This window comes from Ostrea edulis, chromosome 5 (assembly GCF_947568905.1).
Source record: "Ostrea edulis chromosome 5, xbOstEdul1.1, whole genome shotgun sequence".
NCBI classification, from domain to species: Eukaryota; Metazoa; Mollusca; class Bivalvia; order Ostreida; family Ostreidae; genus Ostrea; species Ostrea edulis.
The window spans coordinates 2,807,795-2,819,775 of NC_079168.1; the positions used below are offsets into that span (position 1 = coordinate 2,807,795).

General features: G+C 35.2%; 1 protein-coding gene across 5 annotated transcripts in view; it reads left to right on the forward strand.

The window, feature by feature from the left end:
* The window catches only part of LOC125649594 (unconventional myosin-Ie-like), an 83,675-nt gene that overhangs the window by 18,584 nt on the left and 53,110 nt on the right, over window positions 1-11,981 (forward strand). For all 5 annotated transcript variants that reach the window (XM_056167026.1, XM_056167025.1, XM_056167028.1 and 2 more), the window contains 2 exons: window positions 5,621-5,710; window positions 9,613-9,707. In XM_056167026.1, coding sequence (XP_056023001.1) covers window positions 5,621-5,710; window positions 9,613-9,707 — 185 coding nt within the window. The remainder of the gene's footprint in view (window positions 1-5,620; window positions 5,711-9,612; window positions 9,708-11,981) is intronic.

An 11,981-nucleotide genomic window follows, 5' to 3' on the forward strand; every position in this document is an offset into this window, starting at 1 on the left:
AGTAGTTCATAACACTATAGCTCATGACTTGGTCAATCGAGTGAATTTTATTGACTTTATTGATAAAATTTCGAACTCCTGTGGCTCTAAGATCTGAGCACCAAAACAACAGGAATGTCGATCTCGAACGCACTTATGGATGTTTATAAAAGGATTAACTCGGAGGTTAATATTGTATGCTTCTGAAGATCTTGAATGCGAAATAAAATATGGTGGTCTCTTTCTTCTGTACGTGTCAGAAATTAAATTGATTGCAACTGTGATGTGTTTGGTTTCATTAAATACTGTTGAATAAAATGAAGATCATTTAATATGATGTACTGGACGGACTAGTGAAGTGCATTGCGGACTAATGAACATCAACAGTGACTAGTCCGTACGGACTAGTGCTTGAAAAAGTTAATTTCGAACCCTGATCTATCTTATTTAAAGAAAGTTGAACTACATGTATCATTTATCAAAATTAACAAAGAAATATGAAGGTTACTGCTAAAAAATGACAGCTTTTAATTTTTATTCATTTATTGCCTTGGGCAGACAACACATGAAAAAAATGAGTTAGTGCAGAAGTTCAGAAAAGTGACCTTTTACAAGCTCCTGAAGCTATTTTTTGATAATTGGCTGTGTGAAAGAAAGAAAAATAGGTGCATTATTTCTTTTGGTCTGAAAAAAGTGGTGACGGTAGGTCATGGTCTTTTTTTCTTCTTTTGAAATTCATTTTGCATTTAAAAGATCTTTCTTGCAAATATTACAACACTTTCTGTTGTCACTGCATTTTTATTTTACTATTTTAACGTTAACTTTCCTTGATTGTTTAACAAAGGACCATGCATACACATGACGTACACTGTACCTCCTATTTACCCCCCACCCACACCTATTTTTGAAATAGAATAAGATCATTAGAGTCAGTAGTTGGTTGGGAAAGCGGAAGCACTAGATCCCATTTTTTTCTTTGGCCTGACATTAATACATTTAAATAGCATTCATTATACATTGGGATTAGGGGTGTGTATTGCTCAAGATTTTCCGATACGATACAATATTTTCTGATGCGATATCCGATATATTGGATTTTCAATGTAGTTAAGCATTTTCTGAAGTAAAATATCAAAAATTTAAAAAATGACATGGTTTAATATATTTTATTTCATAACAAAACAAACAATGACAATTAAAGTCTGAGGATTTTAAAGTCTGAGGAATCTCCGATGTGTCACAATGTAAAAGCGAGGATTAAAGTCTGAGGAATCTTCGATGTGTCACAATGTAAAAGCGGGGATTAAAGTATGAGGAATTTTCGATGTGTCACAATGTAAAAGCGGGATTAAAGTCCGAGGAATCACTGATGTCACAATGTAAAAGCGGGTATTAAAGTCTGAGGATTCGTGTTCCTGTTAGAAGCCATTTTTAAATTATGAACTTCGATCCTGACTATTAAAAGGACTATTTTTAATACGACATTATATCGTATCGTATCGTCGAAACACCGTATCGTATATCACTGGACAGGCGTATACCCGTACATTTTGATATATCGATATATTGATTCACCCCTAATTGGGATATGTCTTAAGTATTTTTCTGATCAAATATTTACCAAACCACTTTTTTTTATCAGATGTTTACCAAACTTTGAGGAATGCTATTTTATATGAAAGTCTGGATGATTTGGGCCATTGATTTTCAAAGTCAGTATTGCTTGAGGGAAAGTAAAATTTCCTTGTGAATGAGATTGCAGCATCATTTTATATCAGATTTCAGTGAAACTTGCATTTCACCTTGCACAAAGATCTGACTTCCTACTGATGCTGATATTTAAATAGGTCGAAGTCACCTGATGCCTTAAAAATTCATTGTATATATTGTCGACTGCCCTATTTCGGTGACTGACCAGAATCTGTGACTTTTTGTTTACGTGTGCGCGTTGTCGTTACTGGGTGTAGATTGCGTCATCAATTTCGCTGTAGTGTTTGCAAACATATAGAGTACATCTTCAATTTTCCCCCCAAAATGAACTACTAGAAGGAGAGTATGCAAAAAATCAACATTGGCACCCCAAAAATAAGCCCATTACTAATTACTTTTTCAAGCAAAACTTCAAGTTGATGTGAAGTATACCAAAAGTCTAGAATTCTACACTATGTTATTTTATTCATTGACGTTTAGTTGCACATTCCTCCTGTGTATACGTTTTAACAGTTACAAACTTTTGGCAAACTTTTATTAACAATGGTCACCAAAATAGGTGACGTCGCCGTTTTAGGAGCACAAAGTGACATATGTTTTTTGTTACGAAAATATATCCAATTAACTTACCAATGGAGTTGGAACTTTTGGATGAAAGTAAAGGAATTTAATTACTTTAAAGGTAGATGTATTATTTATTTATTTAATCCAAATGATTAATGAGACAATCACGGTTTATCACTAAGGTCACCGAAACTGGTCAGTCGACGATAAATTAACTGTATCTTTTTTTCAATGATCCAAGCATGAATACTTAATTTACACACAGTTCTAGGTTCATATGAATACTCAAGGTGAAAGTTCAAGGAACAAGGTTTTTTAAGGAAGTTCCCACTTTTCCTTATGAATTAAGATTTTATCCATGTTTCTCATCTATTTTTTATCCTACTTTGTTTGTGAATCAAAGGTTAGTTTGATTTAGGAGGTTAATAGGAAAGGAAGAAAGATGATTGTCAATGATTAGTGTTTTCATAAGTCAGACAAGACTAGAAAACAGTGCTGTAGTAGGTAACAACATTTATGTTTATTTAGGGAATAATTAGTTCTCATTAACACAGTGCCAGTAAAGTACTAGATGTTCATGACTATTAGATGAACAGCTGCAAATGATATGATTTATGGCAGCCCGGAAAACAGATGAATTAACGGCTTCAAATATGATATAACAGCCACTAAAACAGATGTTTGTGACTGTTCAATTAACAGCTTCAAATAACAGGCCAAGATAATTATTCCTATCTAAATGCTATTTTACATTTTGTAACATTGTTGCAATTCTGACCTTACAGCGAAGGGAATATAAACAATTTGCTCACAAATCTTGGAATGCTTTAAAATCGTAGTCTGGATGCTGCACAAGCCGGTCTTCATTTTGTATTTCTGTGTCTGTGCTTACCATTAAGTACAAATGAAACAGAATATGACACATGCATCCTGACCGCTTCCAGCTTGCAGTATTTTGTGTTTCAGTTCTCACCTTATGGGCTGATTGTGCTTGTGATTGTAACTGATGTACCCAGCTATTAATAATTATTGCAATAATCTCCTTTATTTATACAGAACTGAACATCCAATAAAAACTAGTTCACATTGGGGTACTGGAAGGAAGAAATGACTAGTGTTGAGAAAAAAAGAGAACTTTTTATAGTTTATCTGTTGCCATCTTTTCTCAGAATTAACACGTGCAGGTATTTTATGATTAGAAGGTGTGTCAGGAATGTTAGAAAACAATACATTGTAGTTCGATTTGAATTGTAAAACACTTGTATGAGCTATATTCACAATTCTGGGTCAAAGTTTGTTAAGAAAGAACATTATTATGATAGTATTGTTTTACAAATACAGTGGAGCCTCGGTAATCCGGACGCCATTAATCCGGACGCTTCACCTTCCTGACGATTTTTCTAGGGAACGGAATTTTTATACATTATTTTGCATCATTAATCCGGAAATTCGCGTTCCGGATCCGGACCGTCACTTTTTACTACAAAACGTTATAATGCATTGAAAATTGTACCGTTAATCCAGACGGTAATTTGGTTTAGGGAAGGTCTGTATCGGACAATTTTAGCAAGGTGTAAATTATAAAGAAAACAAGCCAAACTGTCTAATTGAAGCGATTACCTGTACCCTGTCAATTAGGTGGTGTGTGATGATAAGTCCGTTAGATAGCACGTGCCGATCGAGACATTGTATTGCCAATTTTTGTACATAAGATCTTTATTGCGTGTAGTGTTGAATTTTGTAAATAAATCTGTAGCATATTATTCTATAGTCTTGATCAATACCCTAATAGTATTAATAAATTAAACATCATGCCGTAATGATAATTTTTTTAACTGCTACACGTATCAGTTGTACTGATTCGTAAATTCATATCGGCTTATTCAAATCTAAAGAGTGTAGATTATACTTCTAGATTCTGGATTTTATTCTGTTGATTGGTGTGAAATATACATGTATGTTCATGCACATGTATATATAGTATGATTTTTTAACGTTTAGAATGTCGCGCATGTAGAATGTACCTGTGTACGATTGATTCTTCTTACTATGTTGTAGAGCTTTATTGCTTTCGAAATTTTAAACTCTGCGTAGAAGTGAGAAAATTACCATTTTAAGGAAAATGACAATTAAATTCTGTAGGTACCTGTAATGTTAATTTCACCTGAGTTTTGTTCCGTTATTATCGCATCATGAAAATAATAGGTGTGCGTGACTAGATCAAAGCAGTAGTAGGTCTTGATATTACGAGCTTAAATGATTTTGTTCTCCTGATATTGTCTTGGATAATTATAGAATAAGAAATATAAAGTCTGGCAGATTGAATTTTGGTTAAAGAATGTTGTCAACTGACATGATAATCACGAAATTCTTATATCAACTTTAGACGATGAAGATTGTTTTAACAGACCTCCGAACCCGTGAATCGTGACAGATGGAAATTACCGGCCTCTTTAAGAAGTAAAAGTGTGATGAAATGTTTGAAATGTAAATGATTATGTTAGTTACTAATGATTTAATTACTTATAGTTACATAAAGTGCTTCATTATTTGTTTTAGTGCATACGGTACACAGTTTTGTATATTTTTTTAGGGGTCATATGTATGTACAATGTAAGCACAGGCAAATACACTGAACACGTACATTAAATTTTAGTGCTTTGAAATACATGTAAATGTTAACATTATCATAATTTATTTACTAATGCAAATGGTTAAATCCAATGATAGAATGTGTTTAATTCACTATGCATCAATAAAGTAGGCACATATTGGCTACTTATGCAAAGCTAGAAAATATGCGATTCAATTCTTCATTTATCCGGACGATTTTGCTGGGAACCAAAGTGTCCGGATTAACGAGGCTCCACTGTACCCAAGTATGGGCAGCTCTAATTTACAAAATGAATTCTTAGAACACACTTGTTTCCATTGTTACTCAAACACATAGAATGGTGAATTCTGAGTGGCTAATATTTGCCAGATGGAATGTAGATATTTAATAATCAACCTCGCTGAACCAAGGTGTGAATAGTATTTGATACAAATTAGTTGTTTATATATACAGTAATATGTTTTGTGGTGGAAATCTGTTATACAGGAATAGTACATATGATATTAGATATTACAATGGCTTGTTTCTATATAATTATACAGTGATATGTATTGTTGTGGAAATCTGTTATACAGGAATAGTACATATGATATTAGATATTACAATGGCTTGTTTCTATATAATTATACAGTGATATGTATTGTTGTGTTATACAGGAAATAAACTGATTTTCTGGGCTATATCAGAAATAATGTTAATAATAATAATATTGATTATCCCTGTGTAACATGCACACCTTAACACGACCTGTAGACCTACATTGGACCAGTACTGGTGTCCATCAACCCCTTCAAGCAGCTGAGTATCTTCACAGACAGGGAGGTGGAGATGTACCAGGGGGCGGTATGTGTTTGTAGTCTTACAGTATCAGCACTGGTGCTTAGGCACACTAAAACAACTTGTGAGTAGAATTCATAAGTATAACACAGAAATGTGACCCAAAACATACAATAACCAATGTCCACCCCACCCACACCACCATCACCCACATCACCAACACCACCCACATCACCACCCATACCATCAACACCCACACCACCGTCACCACCACACACACACACCACCACCACCACCACCGAAGTAATACAATTTTAATATTAAATGATATAAAAGAAAATGAGGGAGAGAAATGAGGAAAGCAAATATATGTATGCTAGTAAATTGTGATGTTACTATTAAGAGTAAAATATCCTGCTGAATATTGGTATAAGATAAGTTAAGATATGTACTGGTCTTATACAGAATACAAAATATGATTACTGTAGAAGTGGTATTTTTAGCGAGACACAGATTTAGCGATTTTCCCCTAAATGATGGCTATATATTTAGTGAGAGCTAACTTCGAAGCAGATTGTATTGAAATTGCACAAGTACAAACCTATTGAAATTGCCCAAGCAGGAAGAAGTTTTAGAACCCATTAATGCAGTGTAATACACATTATGTAATAATAATGTGAAATACTTATTGATTGTGCAGTCATGTATACTTGTATTAGACCATCTATTGTATCTAAAGTTTTGTTTGGAGTGGGAGCTAATTGTATTTCTACCCAAAGCAGAATCGACAAAAGCTATTCAAAATCATAACCTTTTTTGTAAATGATACAATGTACTGGTCTTATACAGAATACAAAATATGATTACTGTAGAAGTGGTATTTTTAGCGAGACACAGATTTAGCAATTTTCCCCTAAATGATGGCTATATATTTAGTGAGAGCTAATTTTAGCAAGTTTATAATTTTCAAGGAACTGATGGCTATTACCTCCAATATGGAATAAATTGTTAGTGATAATCAATTTTAGCAACCTCTTGCTAATATTGCCAAAATTAATACCTCGCTAAATATTCTGCTTATACAGCATTATGTATATTGTTATGAACTTTATGTAATGTGTAAGAGGTACAATGTTTCTGGTTTGCATAAACTATGGATACAGTATGAATTGCTGGGGCCTGTTGCCACTCAAAATGTTATAGAAGGGAAGCTTTATAGCCGTGGCATAAGGACCCTTAGAATCACTGTCCAAACTCTGGAAAACTCAGCTTGAACAGAAAGTAGGCTCATCCACGGAGATTGAATGACTTTATGCATGAGCAGATAGACATGGACCCCAGATAAGAGCCAATGTAGGATCCTGTGTTTGTCAAATTTCAGGAAAGAAGTTGACAATCCAGTGACAATCCAGTGTGCTGTTTTTGGTGGTCAAGGACTTGTTCTCCATTCTTCTGGCATTTACTGAATCAGAAAGAGATGGGTTATGGGGTTTAAATTCCTTCTGTTCAATACTCCCTTAGTTCTTTCGGTACGTGTACTTCCATACAAACCATGCTAGGTGGCCTAGTATGTACAACTGTATGATATCATGCCGATTGTCACCAATTACATAGAGAAGCTCTTCAAGAGTTTCAGCAAGGAAATTTTGTTGTTAAATTAAGAGAAGTGTTGGAATATTTAATCAAGTTGACCCAGATCAAAGTAAAAAATGTCTGAGAGCTACAGTTAAGAAAGGCGGTGGCATATAGTTTTGGATCACCAGGACTCCCACAGGGAGTGGTCTTTTACCTATAGTAAGATCACAATGGACATGCAAGTATTCTTACCAGAAATACATACAATGTGCATTCAGATGATATATTACTCACCCACAAGGACACATCAAATTGATTCACAGATTCACTCGTTGGTGCAATGAAAATGTTTAAGGTACTTGACCCTTCCTACGAAAGGGATCAATTTATCTATGATTTTACAAAAGACAAAGCTATACTGATGTTCATCATAGATGCTTTAGCTTTCCTCTGACCATTTGGGACAAACACTGTCGGAGAATTTTTTTTTAAAAGAATGTATAATTAGAAACAAAGAAGCAGGTAACAGAAGCATTCTTTTGTGTCAGGTTTTGAAAGAGAAGAGTCCATTTTTACAAGGTACGGGTTATCCCAAACGCTATTGAAAAGAGTAGGCTGACTGAAACATACTGCAAAGACTTGTCATCCCATAGAAAGCTGAAGGGAGGTTGATTTGGAATGAATACTGAAGCATGAGCTCCTGCCAGTGCGTCATTTCAATTTTCGATTGAGGTCTGGAAACAAATTATCCATGCTTGATATGTTCCAAGGGGTAATAACATTGGGACATAAGCTGTTGTAAATGCCAGCGATTCACCAGCTTTAATTATAATAGATGGACAGGCTTTTGTTCAAAGCATCAAAGTTTAACCCAATGATTCGAAAACAACTGGAGACTTTGTCAACAAATTTGTTGCAACTGTTTTCAGAAAAAGAAACAACTTTTCGAATATTGACACATGTATGTTTTATTTGTTCGTTACAGGAACAAATAGGTAAAATCAGGAACATATTCTTGTAGGGCAAAAAGGACACCAGCCTGTTCAAAGTGTGGTAGAGATGTCCCCCTTCCTACTGACTAATTTTGAGGCCTATATTTATTTTTGAACGGAAACGAGGAAGGTCTCTCTGTTCTGCTGTCTCTAAGCACCCAGTGGGAAAACAATCATTACTGCATGGGGATTTTCGGAAGAAGATGCTGTGAAAAGCAATGATGATGTGTTAGATTTATCTGTACTTACATAGGCATTACACGAACAGGCAGATACGAGAGTAGTTTTACATGCCATTAAATGTTCTTGTGTATCCACTTATATGCACCGGTTGTCACATTAGCATCTGATAATTTATTGCTACTGGTGTCACTCGATCAGTATTGAAGCCAAAGACCATTCCTGTTTGTGTTGTTTTGGAGAAAAAATTCTCCTCTCCAGAACTACATATAAGCATTTAGTTGCATTTTACGCAATGACAGGGTGTATGGCACGCCATCTTTTTTCTACGGCATTCCAAAAAACGTTTCCGTCTACTAGGTATACAGGGAAGACTTGAGTTTCTCGAAGGTTTAGGAGAGCTAGGATTAACAGATCAATCAAAGCGAGTAAAAAGTTTTTAAGTTGTATTATAACCAAGGCATAGTGTCCATTGACACACTCAGGAATTTAGTATTTGGGAAATCAAGGAGCCCTGCAAATAGGCCTCCGACTAGTGATGTCTTATGTATATATGTATGCACATATAGAGTGTGCACACAACCAGGCACTGATATTGAGAAAAGAGAATATTGGTAGGTCCACATTACCAATTTACCGTGTCGAGCTGAGATGGGATGAACGATAAATGAGGGTTGCTACCTATACTGACGACTTTAGATCCCATTCCAGTGACTTGTCTAGATGTGAGTACTTGTAACTGCACAACCAGTAGGAGAACAGTGAGATGTGGATGCATTAGTGTCAATCTGCAGTGTGTGAACAGTTGCAGAAGCAAAATCCAGAAAAAATAAAAATAGGTAGAAATATATGATAGAGAGTAAAACTGGGAAAATTCAAATGGGGGTGGGCTTCCGTTTTTGAATTAAAGTTTTCCATTTGTATTGGTAAGTTACGCTATAGTTATTCATCCAATATTTACTCTTTTATGCCACATTATAAGAAAATTGGGAAAATCTGATGTCCACCATTTTGAATCACCAATTTGATCTACTTAATTAATATCATTTTCACGAAGGCCAGCATATTTCTTTTCAGAGTCTGCATGCTCAAATTAGGTTAGAAATTGCATACTGGACAAATGATAATGATTTGCCTTTTTTTCTTCTATATATCGGACCAGACAGTCATTTGTCAGAATTTCTTGTTTGTGAGCACTTAAATCCTGATGTTGTTTTGTAGGCCCAGTACGAGAACCCCCCTCATATCTACGCACTGGCTGACAACATGTACAGAAATATGATGATAGACATGGAGAACCAGTGTGTGATTATAAGGTGAGGAAATGTTAGTGTGTTAAAAAATCTGTCTACAATAAAATGTAGAGAATCATAGAAATAAAGAAACCGATGTGTGATAATAAGGTGAGGAAATGTTAGTGTGTTAAAAATCTGTGTACAATAAAATGTAGAGAATCATAGAAATAAAGACACCAATGTGTGATTATAAGGTGAGGAAATGTTAGTGTGTTAAAAAATCTGTGTACAATAAAATGTAGATGAAATCACATTTTAAATAAGAAAACATATTGGCGGCCGTTTCACTAACCGATCGTAGATTGTAAACGTACGATTACGTTTAAGATCATTTGACTCGCACGTATACGAGCGTTTCACGAAACCTATCCTAGTCGTAACACTTACGATTGCGATTTACGTCTGACTTTTAGAACTCTTTTCTCTATGTAGGTAGATTTAAAATTAATCCTACCATGGAAAGAAATATCCATTCATTATTTCCTCATGGTTTTAAACATATCCTTATCGTCTGCAGTAACCCATGCAAGTTGTCAACAAAAATAATGGAAATTTTGAGCCCGATCTCTAGTGCAACGTAAAGAAAATTCCTAGAATGTTTAAACAATTGATAGAATAATTTTTATTGACTTTCATGTAAATAAAATTGGGGGGAAAATGATGCAAGAAATAACATAAAAGATTTACATTTTAGAATTTCAAATGTCATGTATCGATCTGCTCATGTGAACCAAGTTTCCATCAATAAGTAAACTATGTTCAACAGATTAAAAAAAAAATAAATAAGATAATGAAATGATGTTGATAAAAAGAAATAATAAAATGAAAATAAAATTGCACACAAGTATAGGAAATTTTTATACTGCATCAAACCATGGATATGTACTCTGGCGTTTAATCATTGTTGTAAAATACGCTGTAACACTAATGTCATATCTATTCACTTATTTGTATAAATTTCAAACAAATCATGGGCTCAAATTGTCCTTTAAATGACTTCAAATTTATTTCCCCCATGCGTTTGTCTTTTATATATATTTTTTCTGTTTAGACATGTAAGCATACGCTAACTTCCGTCTTTACGTGATGATGTATTATCCAGATCATTTATTAAAAATTATTATCAATATTGCACTTTATGATGATTGATTTTTATATTGTTTAACGTCCCTCTCGTGAATTTTCACTAATATGGAGACGTCACCACTGCCGGTGAAGGGCAGCAAAATTTAGACCTATGCTCGGCGCTTACGGCCTTTGAGCAGGGAGGGATCATTATCGTGCTGTGACACGGGGCATCGGTTTTTGCGGTCTCATCCGAAGGACCGCCCCATTTAGTCACCTCCTATGACAAGCAAGAAGTACTGAGAACCTATTGTAACCCGGATCCTCACGGGAGTGCACTTTATAACAAGGGGTCGGAACCCCGAGGGTTCGATAATGACCCTTCCCTTGCCTGTGTATACATATAGGTCTAGCTTGTATGTTTAATTTCTAACGACCTTCATAAAACTACAGAAACGATCCACTTGCAAAATTGGGATTTTAACCCCTCTCCCATTACCAAATCATGTTATTATCATATTTTCCTTAAAATGTGCATGTATTATGCAGTTAAATATACATGTAAACTACGGTGATGCAGGCACATGTATCAATACCACCCCCCCCCCCCCCCATATTACTTTTCTAACAACTGTTCTCGTTATTATTACATGCAAAGTTTGATATATTGACTACCCCACCCCCCCTCCTCACTTTTTAAAATATGAATTCATGCATTGCCTTTACATTTATTTCAGCAGACTGGTCACAGGGGCTAGGCCCGTTTTGGACCCGAACTCTGTGATACAATGAATTTACAATATTTGTGGTATCACAGAACCCGGGCCCAAAACGGACCTGACCCGTGAGACTGACATTTCTGTGGTTGTGCGTAACAAAGAAGGACAACTCTTTAAGATTTAAGATTCGGGCTCGGACTGTACAATATTTTTGTGCAAAAGCAGACTTCAAGTCATTCTGATTGTTTTCTTCCTACAAAGTATAAACAAACTCAGTCAGGTAAATACTACCACAAAATGATATCAGGCGGGGGCCATATTGCTCATTTACGTGCATGTAGGAGCACTTACGATAACCCTGGACCACTCGTAGGGTTACAATCAATACTGATCGTAAATCGCAAATCGTAACTTTTAGTGAAACGATCTTACGTGCTACGTTCACATTTAAGTCTACATTTACGATCTACGATCGTTTTGTGAAACGGCCGCCTGGAAGCTATCTTTATAG